The sequence below is a fragment of the Cebidichthys violaceus genome, unplaced genomic scaffold, assembly GCF_023349555.1.
Source record: "Cebidichthys violaceus isolate CVI_PGR_0920_01 unplaced genomic scaffold, fCebVio1.0.p SCAF_12, whole genome shotgun sequence".
Lineage (NCBI taxonomy): Eukaryota > Metazoa > Chordata > Actinopteri > Perciformes > Stichaeidae > Cebidichthys > Cebidichthys violaceus.
This window is the reverse complement of record NW_027176285.1, coordinates 520,600-537,698: the sequence shown is the minus strand read 5'-3', so window position 1 is coordinate 537,698 and position 17,099 is coordinate 520,600. Positions and strand designations below refer to the sequence as shown.

Genomic DNA, 17,099 nt, shown 5'->3' with positions numbered 1-17,099 from the left:
TAATAAATCAACACCCAACAGGACTGTGTGAGCACCGCCTCATACCAGAATCTGTAGACCATGACGTTTGTCATTGCCAGAAATGCATACTCGAGCGAGACAAAGAGGAAGAGGAAGAGGAAGCTGGGAGTTGAGGAACTAAACCTAGAAGATGCATTAACCTAAGGGGCAGGAAAGGTACTACAATACGAGAAAGAAACAGGATTGAGTTAAATAATTTAAGTGACCGAAATGATAGAACTCTTTATTATTATTTATTTGTTTTATATTATTAGTCTTGTTTTGTTTGTTTGTTTTTTTGTAAGGGTTAGATACTCTGGTTCACACTCCAGTACAGCAGGTGGCGGAAAAGCACCTTTCACTGGATGTCATCCGCCAAAAAACTTAGAAGAAGAAGAAGAAGAAGAAGAAGAAGAAGAAGAAGAAGAAGAAGAAGAAGAAGAAGGAGAAGACCTCGTCACATGACTGTTAGATTACAAACACAACCGGAACATAATATTGGACATGTTTCACATCGTATTACACTTAGATTAGGACGGAGGAGGAGGAGGAGGAGGATGCGCTGTTACTTGGATCCAAACGACGTTGGTTCCGTTTTCGCAGGTTGACGGTTTGACGGTTTGACGGTGGTCCGTGCTGTACGGAGAAACTGACCTGCGATACAAATCCACTACCTGAAGATCATCTCGACTATCAGCAGAGGTGCGTAAACATGTAGACACGATGTAAGGCCTTTCCTGTATTAACGCGATGTTATGCATTTATTTATCATATTAAAAAGTATGACGTAATCGTTTTTTTGGGTGGAAGTTGTGCACGAACGTTACCTGGAGCTTTTGGGACACTTTGACCGTTATATGGTGATATTATATGGTGTTACTCAGATGTTGAGTGAATGTGACGGTTTATTTAAATAACTCATGAGGTCACGAGGTCACGAGGGGTTTTAACGGGGTTTGACATGAACGTTTTTTTTTTGGGAAGTGAATCAAACTGACTAACTGCAGAAACTTCTGCTTTAATTAAGCGAGTAGCAACATTTACATTTGTATTTATTCACTCTATTTAATTTCCCCTTTTAGTTATTTCCTTTCATCAACTTTGACATTTAATAATATAGTTTCACATTTGTTTATAGAGTCCATTGATTGTTCATGTTTATTTCATTGTTAATTAATTAATTCATGTTTCTCCTTTGCATTTTTAATCCTTTTTATTTCTCCAAACTTATTTATTAATGTTTTCTTTTCTTTTTACATTTGTCAATGCATTTCTGCTTCACAATGCAAATTAGGGGACGGTGTGTCACGGGGTCAACTTATTGCTTATTGGTTGATCGACAGTGCCAAGATCCCACTATACCAGGAGCTGCTGGAGATCACCATCTGCCTTTCAGTTGGGTTGGGTTAGGTTGGGTTAAGTTGGGTTGGGTTGGGTTGGGTTGGGTTAAGTTGGGTTGGGTTGGGTTAGGTTAGGTTGGGTTAGGTTAGGTTGGGTTGGGTTAAGTTGGGTTAGGTTGGGTTGGGTTGGGTTAGGTTGGGTTAGGTTAGGTTGGGTTGGGTTGGGTTAAGTTGGGTTAGGTTGGGTTGGGTTGGGTTAGGTTGGGTTAGGTTAGGTTGGGTTGGGTTAAGTTGGGTTAGGTTGGGTTGGGTTGGGTTAGGTTGGGTTAGGTTAGGTTAGGTTAGGTTGGGTTGGGTTAAGTTGGGTTGGGTTAGGTTAGGTTGGGTTGGGTTAAGTTGGGTTGGGTTAGGTTAGGTTGGGTTAGGTTGGGTTAGGTTAGGTTGGGTTGGGTTGGGTTAAGTTGGGTTGGGTTAAGTTGGGTTGGGTTGGGTTAAGTTGGGTTGGGTTAAGTTGGGTTGGGTTGGGTTAAGTTGGGTTGGGTTGGGTTGGGTTAAGTTGGGTTAGGTTGGGTTGGGTTGGGTTAGGTTATGAATATGAATGCTTCCTTGTTTCCATTTCTCTTCTCCAGTCCTCAGGGAAAAAGTCTGTTTTTCTGTCCAAAATATTTCCCTTTCTGATTCCATCTGTTGTCTTGGTCTGGGCTGTTCAGTTCTATACCAGCTTTGATTTGTTAAGTGGCTTCCTCTTTCCACTCATGCACAGAGGTTTACAGAGATTTGGAGGAAAAGAGAATACTGCTGGTAGACTCAGGATCTGATTTGATGGATCTGAATCAGTATAGGGAGCACCCCTAACTATGTCCTCTATCAGACCAAGACGCATTATTTTACTCTCCTGAGGGATCTCTCTTAAGGCTTAACATGTGTTCTCCCAAAATATAAAAATCTTTTCAAATGTACGAAGAAATGTCATTTCTATTGAGAGCAGCATCCTAAAATAGTACATTTCTTAAAACAAGTGAAGAAATCTGCCAATTCAGTAATAAGTCGTGTCCATGTCTGGAAACCAGAACGAGTAAGACGGGTCACTGCATCAGAGTTTAATGTAGATGAGACTAGTGATAGAAATATATATATAGAGAGAGAGAGAGAGAGAGAGAGAGAGAGAGAGAGAGAGAGAGAGAGAGAGAGAGAGAGAGAGAGAGAGAGAGAGAGAGAGAGAGAGAGAGAGTAATCAATTGCAGACAATCATTTGAACGTGATAAGAGGGACATAATATTTAGCTCTGCAGGTTTAACACTGTGCTGCTCTTCATGAGAGGTATGGAAAAAATAAATTGCCCAAAGTTAGATCAGACTGGACTTCATAGTGATGCTCCTCTAAAATGTATCTTTCCACACAAACCAACTTTGTTTCCTATAAACATGAACCATAAAATAGAGAAACATTCTCACAACATCAACGACGTGTGTGTGTGTGTGTGTGTGTGTGTGTGTGTGTGTGTGTGTGTGTGTGTGTGTGTGTGTGTGTGTGTGTGTGTGTGTGTGTGTGTGTGTGTGTGTGTGGTCAGAGCAGCTGACCTGAATGACTGCAGAAAACCAGACATTGTAAACTAACAGGAACACGTATTGTGTTGTACCTCACAGGGTCAGAGGTCACTATGGGCTCAGCGGTGGAGAGGACAGACGAACATGTCAGAGAATATCTAATCTACCGCGGCTTCACCAGCACTCTGAAATACCTGGACACCGACATCAAGGCCGACAAGGAGAAGGGCTTCAGGGTACGATATATGGAGGCATCTGTCTTTATGTGAAGAACTAGTTTAATGGTTCTTTATTTTTCGGTTTGTCTTTAATCTAAAACGTCGTCTGCTTGCAGGTGGATAAGATCATCGATCAGCTCCAGCAGTTTGTTCAGAGCTTTGACCTGTTTGGTCTGAAGGAGTACTGGCTCTACTTGGACAGACGTCTGTTGTGCAGACTGGAGGACGTTTACAGATCCACAGTGAATAAACTCAGAACCAGCCTGTACAGATACTACGTCATCAACACCATCCAGGTAACGTCATGTAGAGAAAGCAAGAAGACACCGGTCTCTACAAAACGGTTAAAAGTCTCTAGTCCAACCATACCTCCGTCCTTTCATCCTCTCAGAAAGGGAACCTTGAGAAGACGCAGGAGTTTTTCCAGAAGCAGGCGTTGGAGCTGCAGAGTCAGGTTGAGTGGCGCGATTGGTTCATTCTGCCGTTTATACCCACCCCCGAGCAGAACCCCGCCTTCGCTCCGTACTTCTCCCGCCAGTGGGCCGACACCTTCCTGGTTTCACTGCACAACTTCCTGTCCGTCCTGTTCCAGTGTATGCATATCCTTCAGCTGGATCCTCAGCCTCAAGTTTGCAGATTAATGTCCAGCTTGTAGCTACATTTGATTTCATAGTGAAGACAGTGATTGTTTGAAACTCTCCACACTGATCCGATTTGTCTGTTTCTCATGTAAACTCTGAATTTGCTGGTTTCCAGTCCTTAACTGGTTCTCACCCCAGCCTGTTCTGCTGAGCTTTGATGCTGAAGTTCAGAAGACAACGAGTCTGACTGAGGAGAATGAACAGCTCTGCCAGCTGGTGAGCATGAAATGATTCAACAAAAAACAAATGTACATATTTTACATCTCCTGCTTGAGGCAGTGTCTTGAAGATTAGCTTTAAAAGTCAATCCACAAAGGTTCATATTGTGTTTTAAAATGTTACCTCATCTGGTTTAAAGAGGTCAGTCATTAGGTGGAAATAATCACAGTTCAACGTTTTAACATTTGATCTGGTTTCATATTTAAAATGAAGCGTCTTGTTTTGATCTCTTCACAGTCTTGTTCTTGACACACGTTGGTTCATGTTAACAGTGAAGAACAATGCTTTGGTATTTTAATGACGCTTTTGTACAAATGTTATGGTTCCCTTGTTCTTGGTTAGAACTGTATTTTTGATGTATTGTCTTTGTACTTTGCATTCTTGAATCATTAGTTAATTTGAGGTGTTTATCTCCGGGTGGGTGGAGTAGTAGTCCTGAAGTTCTTGTCTTCTTTCCGTACTGTCCCATGCTGAAGTTGTCCAGATGTGTTATCATATGTCTTGTTGTTGTGTCTGACCTGTCCTTCTTGTCTTATTCCAGTTGTTTGCCCTGCAGACGGAGAGTCGGGACCAGAGAGCGTTAGACGAGATGGTCCACCACAAGCTGCCGGTGTACGTCCAGAACATGGACCGTCTAGGAGACACTGAGCTGTGAGACACTTACATCACTGTCTTTAATTATTACTGGCTACTACTAAGATGGCTGCCATTCTGTCATTTGAATGTTCATTGTGTTGATTTAAAAGACCATTGACAATATAATGCTTTTAACCAAATTCTTTTATTGGACCAGGACTGAATATGTTTCAAATAGGGCCGGTCCCACTGACCCCAATGAAGACACTGTTTAAAGAGTCTAGATCAACCAGGAGACTCTTTTGCTTTTATATGAGTTGAAGCTCTTACCGTTACAGTTGGCAGCCATCTTGTCTCTTCTCTCTAAAAGGTCTTTCTATCCATCGCAGTTTTGTGTTTTTCACCCGGATTTATTTTTGGTTTGTTTTATTTCGTACCACAAAACCCAGGACAGATGCACAACATGTGTCTGGTGTTGTTCAATGTACACATTGACTGACTGCATTTGTTTTACCAGTATTTTATTTTAAAGGTTTCACTCTTAAGTCTTAATAGTAATATATAATCATATAGAATAGAACCTTTTTCTGAGTGTGAGAGCAGAACGTGGCTGATCTGCTAGATGAAGGGAGCTCAAGCTCTTTGCTGATGCTTCAGAGAAGAAAATTATGATTTGAGTTCTGAGAGTTATCTCTGTGTTCTGAGGATAAAGTAGAGATTTTTAGAACAAAATCTGAACTTCTGAGTAATGCCAGAGAAGTCAGATGTGTGAATTTAAATATTTAATTTAATGTTTCTTTCGTTAATCAGCAGTATTATGAGAGGTGATGAAGAGGAGGAATGAGAGGAAGTTTTAGTTGTAACAGGCTGCCATTCAGAAACCTTGTTCATCTTTATCCCGGAGTTACTTTTAGAGGAGTTTTAAAGCACTTTATTGCAGCCAAAATTGCTGAATTATTTTCTGTTTATTCATATACTAAATACATATTTAACTAACTTATTGTTAATGATACAGTATTTGCTGTTTTGGACTGTGTGCTGTGATGCAGTTGATGTTGCCAAATAAACAATTCACCTGATGAATTGTTGTTTCTTGTCGGTACAATCCATTTTTTAAATGTTCACATATGGTTTCACATGCTGACATGTAGAGTATTACACTCTAAAGAATACTATTAATGAGGCTGTTGGATTTAAACTAAAACATACTGAGCATTGTTAAATTATTCCCGTACAGATATTGATGCACATCAGACTGGTCGGTTATAACTCGATATTCAGCGTTTGTATGCAGACGTCTGGTCACCAGGGCGCATCGTCGCCTCTTTTCCAACCATGACACAGTGATGTGGCTGACGGAGTATTTAAGAATCAACACAGCTGCTGATCGATATTCACCTTCACCCGGCTGTTTTTCATGTTGTGCTGCTGCACACATGAACCTAAATAGAGGGTGCGCATGGAGCTTGACATCTATTGTTCAAATTTCAACTTGGCATACAAAATATTAAACTCAGGATGCAATGCATGCTTTTGAACCCTGGAAGAACCGGGCCGCCTGAAAGTTCACCAAAGTTCAACATGATGTGAAGATTCACGCTGACCTGCTGCTCGTCATCGTGACATAAGCTTTACCAGCACAAAAAACTGATTGCATTCTGGTAACCCAGCAACGCAGCATCACCTGGATTAAGAGCTGTCATATAATTACTGTTTTGGAAATTGGAATCCCTTACACTGTTCATGACTGGGGAAAGTAATGATATTACAGTAATGTCCACTCAACACTGATGAAGATATCAAAGATGGAAATGCACAAAAATGATTGGTATGTCAGTAGATAAAGGTGAGTTGTGAAAAGCCATTAAAAGGTATAATATCCAGTCACATTGTCAGCTGCAAATTCAAAATTCACCTGTGGCTCAATGAGCGAGCGAGCACTCGAATAGGGAGAGAGAGAGAGAGAGATAGCGCTGGAGCAGTCAAGCAATCTGTGAAGTCAATGAAGAGATGAACCATCATTAGTGAGAACAAAGCAGAGAGAGCAGGCAGCCGACGGCAGGATGAACACGCTTCATCCTGCCGGGGGCCGTCTGCTCTCTCTGTCCCTGCAGGCCTGTGAGGTCTTTGAGGTTTTTGAGTCTCGGTACAACAGCGGTGTGACAAAGTGGTGTTTGACCTGGGAGTGAGAACGGGCTGCACACCCTGCTTATTGGCAGGGTGTGGCATTCCAAAAAGTAATGAATGTTTGAAGACATCAGAAAAAAATGCACAAACAAGCAGTGACCAAAAACGTTGTGGTCACTATTTTTACACATATGTAATAGTCAAATAAGCAGATAACCATACAATTTATGTTTTCAAACACGCAGCTCTTAGTTCAGATGAATGGTATGTGGCAGTGTTAAGGCACTGAACTGGACCCCAGCTTTTGTTAAACAAGACAAGAAGAAACAAGATGGCCCATCAACATGAGGTTCCATGTTTTATGGTTCTTTGCTGAATGTATTTCCTTTTGTACTGTTGTCGTCCACTGTTTGGCCTGCAATGAGACTAAGAGTCTACAGCTAGCCTAGCAGTTTGATAAGGCTGTAATATCTATTGATGAAAAACAAACCGTTAGATAAACAAAACAAAGTAATGGCGCTAGGGTCAGCATGTGACCTCTAAAGCTTCAGCTTCTAGAGACTAAAATAGCAGGAGACTAAAAAACCTTTCTCACTTTAAATGAGTCTGGCTAACGGCAAGGCAAATGCACAACAGATGGTCGTTTTGTCAACTTGTCACTTTTTGCTCCTCCCCCCCCCCCCCCCCCCCCCCCTCTTAGGGACTTGGTGTCGAGCCAGCGCCCTGTCAGCACTGCCACCACTCCTTCCAGAAACTTCTTCTCAACATTCCTGCCGCAGGGCAGACGCACTCCGGGTAAACTGCCTCAGTTCACCACTGGGTCCTCGCCAAGCCAGGTTGCAGGGGGTAGGAAGGACCTGCCAATCAATCTGGTAAGAGGGGCAGGTGTTTAAAGTTTACAAGCTCATTGGGATTGAAAACAGAAAAACAAAATTTCTTTGAAAGCAGGTAATTTCAGAGGCTGAATTTAAAAATTTCCAAACAACTTTAATTCTGCAGGTGGGTGATAACTTCTAAATTCTTGATTAATTAATTAAATCTCACGGTCTTGTCATGGTGTACAGGGACCTACTATTTCATATACACACAAATCAAATGATCAAGTTCTTTATAAATGTAATATTCATTGGACTAACTACATAACTAAATGGATGCCTGAACCACCTCAGACTCCTTTCGACAGGAAGTAGTGGCTCAACTCCAAGATCCTCTAACTTCCAATGATACATTACATTACTATACACTGGAGTTTTTGATGGAAATTTCAAATCCCTTTAAATACAATTATTTGTGGATTTCAATTATTTATTCATAACAAGAAATATTTCTGTGTGCATCAGAAATATATTTGCAAATATTGTTTTTTTTATAAGTGGCTAATAGAATTATGACCTGAGATCATCTTCTGTTTCTAAAACTAATTTGTCTTTTCTAGCCTGCAAAGTCAAAAGAGGCAGTCCAAGCTAATGAGGTGAAGCCAGTTTCCAGCCAGGCATCAACCAGTGAACCCAAGAGCTCCCAGTCACACCAGTCAACCAACCAGTCAACCAACCAGTCAACCAACCAGTCTGCAAACCAGTCTACAAACCAGCCATCTCATCCTAGACACAAGAAAATCCAGGAACATGAGAAAGAGAGGAAGGAGCTTTTCTCCAAACCACCACCACAGGTACAGTATCTGAAGAGTATAGGACTGGGAAGGTTCACCATTAGAACTGTAGTCACAGCAGTTCTGTGCATTTTGTAATGTCTGGTTTCCTTGTACACTAAGTAACTGCAGCCAGGAATCAGATTCATCAGAATCAGTATACAAGGAATTTGAATCAGCTTTTTTGCGCTACACAGAGGCTGCCATTTGCGGCACCATCTTGAATGGCAAAGTGATTTGCTTAGCTCAGCATAATTAAAATGTGTTACTTGTGAACAGCTATTCCATTCAAATGACCTGCACTATTTTTGAAGTTCGGGTGCTGTAAGTTATTGCTGGGACAGTTGTTCCATTTACACTGACATCGTCCTTCTGTGTTCTCTTCAGATACCAGAGAAGAAAGGGGAGACAGGAGAGGCAGAGCTACTTGCTGAGACCTCCAGCGAACCTCCTGACCCCTGCTCAGACAGCAGGAGCTGCAGAGGAGCAGAGGGAGGAGGTCTTTCCACGGAACAGTCTTTCATCAAACTCAGCCAGGAGGAGTACGGAGAACACCACTCCTCCATCATGCACTGCAGGTCTGCCTTCACACACTCCTACTTTTGTTTAACTGGTCGTACAGGGGAAGGGATTACTGACTGACCCCACCCCTTCTTTACCTCAGTATCTCACAAATACATTTGGTAATGGATGGAAAACCATCTTGTAAAATTAAGATTTTAACAGCAGGTGGACTTAACTGGCTTTTAAAGTCACATAAAGATAAAATAAGATAAAAACAAAACTAAAACATTCATTCTTCTCGTTTTCGTCCATTTGTCCTTCTGTTTTCCAGGGTTGACTGTTCTGGTCGCCGGGTTGCTAGTTTGGACGTAGACGGAGTCATTAAGGTTGTACAAACATAGAAAAGACATGCGTATTATTGTATATCACCAATTGAAACGCATAACAGCCTTCATCCTCACTCTTTCTCAGGTGTGGTCATTCAACCCCATCATGCAGACCAAAGCCACCATCATGTCCAAGTCTCCTCTGCTGTCTTTGGAGTGGGCCACAAAACCAGACAGACTGGTATGAACAAGACTGCACATTAACTGAGTATCGTGACATTGACAGCATTAATCAGATTTCTATTCTTACTTTTAACTTGATAAATGATTACATTCATCAGTTAACTGCTGTGCTCAGGGAATTACTAAATACTCGACTCATTCTACAAATAGGGTTCTTGGTTTAGGTAAGCCATGGTGTAAGGCATGTTGTACTTTATGGTGAAGGTTAGCGTCCCAGGGGAATGTATGGAAGTTAATGAAAGGTCCCTCTGTGTGGTCAGTTGTTACTAGGCAGCGGTGTCGGCACGGTGCGGCTGTATGATACGGATGCCAAGAAGAATCTTTATGAGATGAACATTGATGAAACTCATCCACGGTAAACCTGGTTTTCTGTCCACTGTACTGTATTACAGTTTGTTACAATTGTTTACACACATTCCTCTATATTGAGGTAACTTTTTCGAAACGGTCAGACTGTAGCTCAGCCCAAGAGGTTTGGCGTATCCCGCTCACGACATAACTCCGATGGCATTTCCATTAAACTCCACAAAAAATACTGCAATGTCCATCCTTCTTGAAACCGTCTTGAAGTACACATTTTGATAACATGTCCCTGCTCTGTCTCCTAGTATCTTGTCGTTAGCCTGCAGTCCCAGCGGGTCGTCATTTGTCTGTTCAGCTGCAGCTGCCAGTCGATCTGGAAGTGTAGAATCTGCACCTCGACTTCCTATCCCGGTGTCTGGACAGCTGCTGCTCTGGGACACCAAGACTGTCAAACAACAGGTAATTTAACAGCTAGTTCAGTAAGAGTTATTTAGCTAATAAGCTACTGCATCAGAGCAGCGTTAGCAGTTAAAAGAGCACTCGACCGGACTTCTACACGTTTCACTTTGACTCTCCAAGTGTCCCTGGACAATGTCCCTGAAGGCTTTGTCATGTAATGTTTATCATATCACAATACTAACAGCTTAATGTGCACACAAATGTTATGAGGACCTATGATAATTAGCATTAGCATGTTCAGCGTTAGATTTAGTGTGTTCAGTTCCTGTGGATGTAGTATAATCAGTGTTGTGTCCGACTCTCAGCTCCAGTTCTCTTTAGAACCTGAACCAGTAGCCATTAACTGCACTGCCTTCAACCACAACGGGAACCTGCTGGTGACTGGAGCTGCTGATGGAGTCATCAGACTGTTCGGTCAGTGTTTATTAGGGACACATCTAATGATTGTTTGTAGTGTTGGTTCCTCTGTTGTCTATTTCTGATCACTTTCACTGTAAAATCTTTGAAATTATGACAGATGACCTAAACTGCATCAGGAGCTCAAAGTGACATCTTTCTGTCTTTGTACTCGTCTCAGTCCATTTTTACATCTTACTGAACCATCTTACGTACATTAAACAGCACATTGCTCAGTACAGTATATTGATGTGGAAATGCAATGATTTGCTTTGTGTAAACCTTCTGTAACATTTCCATATGAATCACACAGTCCTCTGGAATTCCTGCTTTAGATATGCAGCGGTATGAGAGCGCTATGAGTTGGAGAGCTCACGATGGAGAAGTTTACAGCGTGGAGTTCAGCTATGACGAGAACACCGTCTTCAGCATCGGAGAAGATGGCAAGGTATGCGTTAGTTCTGTGGAAGCATGTTGCATGTTGTGGAAAGAAACCATAGCAGTTTTGTATTATTTAGAATCAGTTTTGATGGCCAAGTAAGTGTGAACACGTGAAAGGAATTTGACTAAAAACAGGTACAACAAAGCTGAACTAAGGTAAACATGTACATCTGACTACTGGGTGAGACGATAGTGACGTGTGCAAATGGTGCTGGAATAAATTTGGGTTTTCAAGGATCATCTATTGTCATTATGTAACACAGAGTCGCACAACCAAATGCAGCTGTAGCCCGTTTGCTACTCAAGTCAAACTGAAAAAACAAAAATAGCGGTGCAATCCTGTAGTGCATTTTTGGAATTTGCATCAAGATGACCGTAAACAGCAGCAACAAATCAATTCCCTGAGAACATAAAGTGGCCAAAACCTGGACTGTGGGGTCAGTCGACTCATCAGTGGACGGTGATCATCTCAACGTCCACAAATTAATCTTATCGCCACGATTCCTTCTCCAATGTTGATGAGAGCATTGACACGCCGTCAGTGTTCCAGTAATGAAGACAGAAATGTATTGAAATGAATTGGGAGCTACCGGCTGCAGGGAAGGGTGACAGATGCCAAATGTTGTAACAGCTGAGTTGGGATGTAAACACCGACCAAACTGAACAATATTATTATATTATATTATAGTAATCTAAGAAATGTGTTTGCTTGTTTTCAGTTCATTCAGTGGAACATCCATCGGTGTGGGGTGAAGCAGTCGGAGCAGGTTTTACCCCAGGATGCCACCGGGCCCTTCATCCTGTCAGGGTACAGTGGATACAAACAGGTGTGTAGCGTCAACACAGACTGAAGAAGCTTTCATTTATTTGGATCATTTACTTCTCTTTTACTAAATCATTAGGAAACTGGGATGACATCAGTTATAATAGATAAGATATGTCATTAGGTCAAAATAATGACATGGATCAAATAAAATGAATTTAATAACCTTTTGATCTCTGAATGTGTGAATGAACTCTTGCTTAGGTCCAGGTTCCTCGAGGTCGACTCTTTGCCTTCGACTCTGAAGGCCAGCACATCCTGACCTGTTCCAGCAACGGAGGACTGATATACCGAGTAAATACACCTTCATAAGATCAAACTTTGAATTATTTATATCTCAGCTTCTTGAAATGCTCTTATCTGCATCTTAATTTTCTTTTAGCTTTGTTTAAATTAGAAGTTAAATGAACGACAGTAATTGTGACGTTTTTACCGGTTAAACCAACATGAATACTTTTATATTTTAGTTTAAATGTTGTTTTATAGACTTTCATTTCCTAACATGTTTCCCTTTCTCCTCCCCTTCTTCAAGTTGACCAATGGGGAGCCCGCTCTGGAAAGCATGCTGTCACTGGGGGGCCACAAAGCGCCAGTGGTGACAGTTGACTGGTGCTCCGCGTTGGACTGCGGCACCTGTCTGACCGCCTCCATGGATGGGAAGATCAAGCTGAGCACGCTCCTGGCACAGAAGTCCTAACACACCTGAAGGGTCAGAGGTCATCAGAATAAATGAAGAGCTGGTTCAGTTCGCCCACGCACTGATCGAGATTATTCCAGAATCTGTTAATACAGTATGTCGTTTGTTTAATGATGTGATACAAAACAGTACAAACTCACCAACCTGTTAACAAATCATATTAACATTAAAATCCCACTGAAAGTTCAATTTGAGAGCAGGTTTTTAATTAAAGCTGCATGATTTAGTATTTTCTAGAGGGACACAGGAACTCCTCAACAGTCTGAAAGACTCACAGCTCTGACATATCCTCACCTTTTTGAGTTGTTGTGACCGAAATGTGAGCAAGCAGCTTCTGATTCCACATAAAGCAGAGCAGTGTTGGATACTTGGAGTCCAATATTTACTCTCCTTTTATCTCTGGTTTGGTTTCCACCGACTCCTAAGGAACAGAATGTGGCTCCTTGGCTGCTAAATGTTTCTTCACCAGCTAGCTGCTCATTGTGTCTGTCTGCTGTTTGGTGCTGGGCAGTGGGCAGCTGCTACAGTCAGTTTATCTGCTGGAAACAAGGTTGAAAAGAGCATTGAGACTGAACCATACAGTAAGTGTGTAATGAAGCAAAAACCATGACATGTTGCAGCTAATGGTGAGAACGTTTAACAGAGTGGGAAAAACAAAAAACACATACTGCTGGTCATGCAGCAAGTGTCCCGGTAAGCCATGCCAATGAGACAGCATATATACTATACTAGTGCACTGGTCAGCCGTCACTCATTTTCTGCCACATAGTGAGCATGCAGCCTTCAGGTCTGTGGTCTGTGGGGCAATTGATTGCTTTGACTTGGGTGTAGTTATGTCCTGGATTGACGTGGTCCTTCTGTCTTAACAGCAAAGATTGTTTTCAAGTATGTTGTATTGTATGTTTAATTTAAGCTGTTAATATTTTAGTCTGGTTTTATTTTGGTCGAATTCATCATTTTTTAAATACATTTTATCACAGTTTACAGATGTAGTGGCTGGTTTTCGCCGCTAGGGGATCCCTAACAGTATGTGCCGTAATTCCTCACAGCGAAGAAGTGAGGGCCACAACAATAACATACAGCTAGCTACACTGAGACGAAGATCTACGAAATATCCCGCTTTTAGCTTGTAAATCATATTTTATAACATTTCGGCAGAACGTTTCCGTGGACAGTCCAAACTGCGTAGTTAAATTCAGGCGCCATGTTGTGGCGTTAACAGAAATAACACGATGTCGTTGTTGTGACGCGCAGGCAATAAAAGCTAAGTAGCTGCATCGTTAGCTTGTTTACAGCCAGCTCGGTTCTCTTGTCGGTTTTCTGTTTAATGTCACTGGTCTCTGGTTCCGCGCGCAGACATGGAGAGCTTGTACAAGCGGAAAATGTTCGCATCTATGCGGAAAACCAAAGTAGACGCATCGAAGAAGCGTCAGATTGGCCTGCCCGCTTCCATCCTGGACGACAGCGACGAAGGCTCCTTCTCCTCCGCCTCCTCCTCCTCCGGATCCCAATCCGACTTCCAGAGCTCCCCGGGGGAGGACACCGAGCAGGAGGAGCAGGAGGAGCAGGAGGATCGGGGCCGGAGCGATTCCAGGTCGACTTCTAGCGACGACAGCTGTTCCGTGACCCGCAGAAAGCGCTCGTTCTTGGGAGGCGACAACAGCTCCTCGTCCTCCAGTCCCGGGAAGGAGGACGGGGACAGGAGCCAGACAAAGAGGATGGTGCAGCCAAAAAAGCGGAGCAGGCTGCAGCGACAGGACGAGTCGGACTCGGACCAAGTGGAGGAGAAGCGGAGAGAAGAGGCCGAGAAGGAGAAGAAGAGGCAGAGACACAGCAAGCTGCTGGCGCTGTCTCGGAGGATGAAGGCCCGGGTCCCGAGCCGGAGCAGGAGCCGCCTGAAGCAGGTACACTCGTAGACCCCCATCACACACACACCCATAGACTTTAGAGCTAAATGTACACTGCATTGATGGGAACACGACAGAGGCATGTCCTACATGTGGACAGGACGGTGTCCTTTCTGGTCAGTTTAAGTTCCTTAGTTATTATTCTGTTTGATTGTCTGAAAACAACTCATCTCTGCAGCCAACTATTAAATCAAAAACTGAAACTTGTTTGTGTTTTCAGGGTGGGAGCGATGAGGAGGAGGAGGTCAAAGAAGGTGAGGATGGTGGTGATGAAGATGTAGGCGGAGGAGAAACAGGCAACGATAAACAGGCTGATGAAGCAGGCGGAGAGGAGGAGGAGGAGGAGGAGGAGGAGGACACGGACGCGACGGTAGAAGAAGAAGAAGAAGAAGAAGAGCAGCAGAAGGGGAAGAAGTAGATCCAGTCCGTGAGAGTTTGAATGTGAAGAGCTTAATACTTAAACCATGTGAACATGACTCATACCTGTTAGATTGTATTGTCCTGCAGCATTTACAATGGGAAACAAAGACACTAAGAGCTGGAGTTACGAGGTCTTCACTGTCATATTGGTGACATGCAATGAAAAGATGTGCAGATGATGTAGACCGGCTCGGTGATCTTTTATCACGTGTGTTTTGTGAAGGAAGCAAACCCTGAACCGGGACGCGGCTTTAGAGCGATGGTGAGAGAAGAGGCTCGTGGACATGTGACTCCTGGTCCACTGTCACGTGATCATTCTTAGTGATCTACCCTGAACTACTGACACACACCAGGTCAAGTCAGTGTTATTTATACATCTCAAAGTTAAACGTCCCCGTTATTGAGCTTAGATCCACGTCACGACACCCATGTTTCACCGACAGGTGCGTCTTCACACCGGTAGGTGAGCGTGGACGGTAACGGTGTGTGTGGCGGTGTTTTAGTTTTTCCTAAAATGTTGCTATAAATGCTTCTGAATGGTGTAGAGCACTGGTATAGCAACTGCATGGCATAATTCCAGCCATCCCAAAGTCAATGTAAGCCTACGATTCTAAATGTTCTCTTGTTACTTTGCTATTGTCATCCATAGTGGCTGTTTGCAGAAAACACGTAATTCAAATGAATAGAAAATAAATTATATTTTTATTTAAATACTTGCTTTGATTAATAAACTCTTGGCATTAGTTGTAATCATGACTTATATGCTGCTTAGCGCTAACGACTTATGTTGGACTTGCAGTTGTGACAAATTTTGAACTTGGCGTCGATGTAAAACTGGGCGGAGCCACGCGTGTAAATGTGAACGTCAAAAGATCTGAAGTCAGAAGCTGATCAGTGGAGTCAGAAGCTGATCAGTGGTCAGCCCTTAGCTCCTCCGGTCAGCGCGGTTCAGACACGTTTTATGTCATAAGTAAAGTCATACCAGTGTACTTTCTATACCTTTTCTACCTTCCATTCCTAGTTTGAATGCAAAACCATGGAAGTCTTAACCTGAACTGATGGACATGCGCTCATGTTTTTGACGATGAGAAGCAGCAGTGTTGCGCAGCATGTCAGAGATTTGACCATTTATGTTAGCTATGCTAGCAGATATCCATATTTCTTAATTTGTTCTGAAATCACTTTTTTTTAATTTTAATTCTGTTAAGAGGTTTTATCTCTCAGGGGACATCTGTCACATGTGACTAAGTCATTTAACTCACCACTTCCTGCCCCTTTTTTTGGATATTTCCACATATCATGGTTTTCACGACCAAGGGAACGAGTCGATACGTTTTGTCGTGGCTGAAAGCTCCTCAAACAGCCAGTAAGTGAACCTATTATTGTGTCACTACTATTCCCAAGGCCGAGAATTAGCTTTCCTGCTCAAACTAAACAGCATGTCACTTGGGCTGCTGGCTGCAATATCAGCACATGAGCAGAGGACACTGAGCTGAAGAAGGGTTCCTTCATTGTTATAAAGACAAAGGCATAACAAACATCCAATGAGGAAGCTGTATGTTCTTGATTAGTTCCTATCCCTTTAATACAGCCTGTTCAGAGCGGGACTAACCCTTTACTCCGCCTTGCTCTTCTGTATTAAAGGTAGAGACACAGAATGGGGGTATAGAGTTGTTCCACCACTAAGCCGGCAGCAGAGGTAGTCACTGAGCCAAACTGACATCTGTATCGAGAGGGACAGCCATGGCGGTACTGCACCCACACACTAGACACTGGCATTTAGGATAAACCATATGATTTTCAACACTGTCGTGAATATAGACGCTGCTTTCTATGATGCCGAATTGATGTGTATTGTAGTGCACAGCTTACGCCACCGGGGGTCAGTCTCCACTGGTTAAAAAGGAAGCTGAGCTGAGAAAGATGGCAACTAGGAGTGGTGGGGCTAATGTTACTGGACATGTTCGTGGGGTATTTTGAGTTTAGACCTCTTCCAAGTACAAAGACAGCACATAGCCAGGTCCTTTTGTTCTACTGCCAGTCTGCTACCCCCCCCCCCCCCCCCCGTATATCATCTCAGCCCACTCGTGTGCCGGTACCCACTGTATTCACAAGATGACTGAGTGAGCTGTGAATACAGCGGTGAAGGTGTGTCTAGAGTTTGGGCTGTTTGTCGGTGAATAAATGCTACAACTCCTGAAGTCCCAAAGCCAAGTTCCTGTGTCTTGTTTGCCACCTAATGATTTAAGTGAAAGTTAGCGACA

The 17,099-nt window shown here is 42.8% G+C and overlaps 2 protein-coding genes across 2 annotated transcripts; both read left to right on the top strand.

The window, feature by feature from the left end:
* Positions 1-404: 404 nt before the first annotated feature.
* Positions 405-12,697, top strand: wdr91 (WD repeat domain 91). The gene is made up of 18 exons (XM_068705755.1): positions 405-702; positions 2,987-3,123; positions 3,222-3,401; positions 3,497-3,704; positions 3,880-3,962; positions 4,507-4,616; positions 7,369-7,540; positions 8,104-8,337; positions 8,704-8,894; positions 9,152-9,206; positions 9,292-9,387; positions 9,650-9,744; positions 9,998-10,151; positions 10,457-10,565; positions 10,883-10,995; positions 11,708-11,815; positions 12,016-12,105; positions 12,344-12,697. Exons 2-18 carry the CDS (start codon positions 3,001-3,003, stop codon positions 12,506-12,508), a joined length of 2,286 nt encoding a protein of 761 aa, XP_068561856.1. The 5' UTR covers positions 405-702; positions 2,987-3,000; the 3' UTR covers positions 12,509-12,697.
* A 563-nt stretch (positions 12,698-13,260) lies between these two features.
* LOC137868812 (splicing regulatory glutamine/lysine-rich protein 1-like) lies at positions 13,261-17,044 on the top strand. Its single transcript, XM_068705756.1, has 2 exons — positions 13,261-14,412; positions 14,636-17,044. The coding sequence occupies exons 1-2, from the start codon at positions 13,867-13,869 to the stop codon at positions 14,831-14,833; spliced, it is 744 nt and encodes a 247-aa protein (XP_068561857.1). The 5' UTR covers positions 13,261-13,866; the 3' UTR covers positions 14,834-17,044.
* The last annotated feature ends 55 nt before the right edge of the window (positions 17,045-17,099 follow it).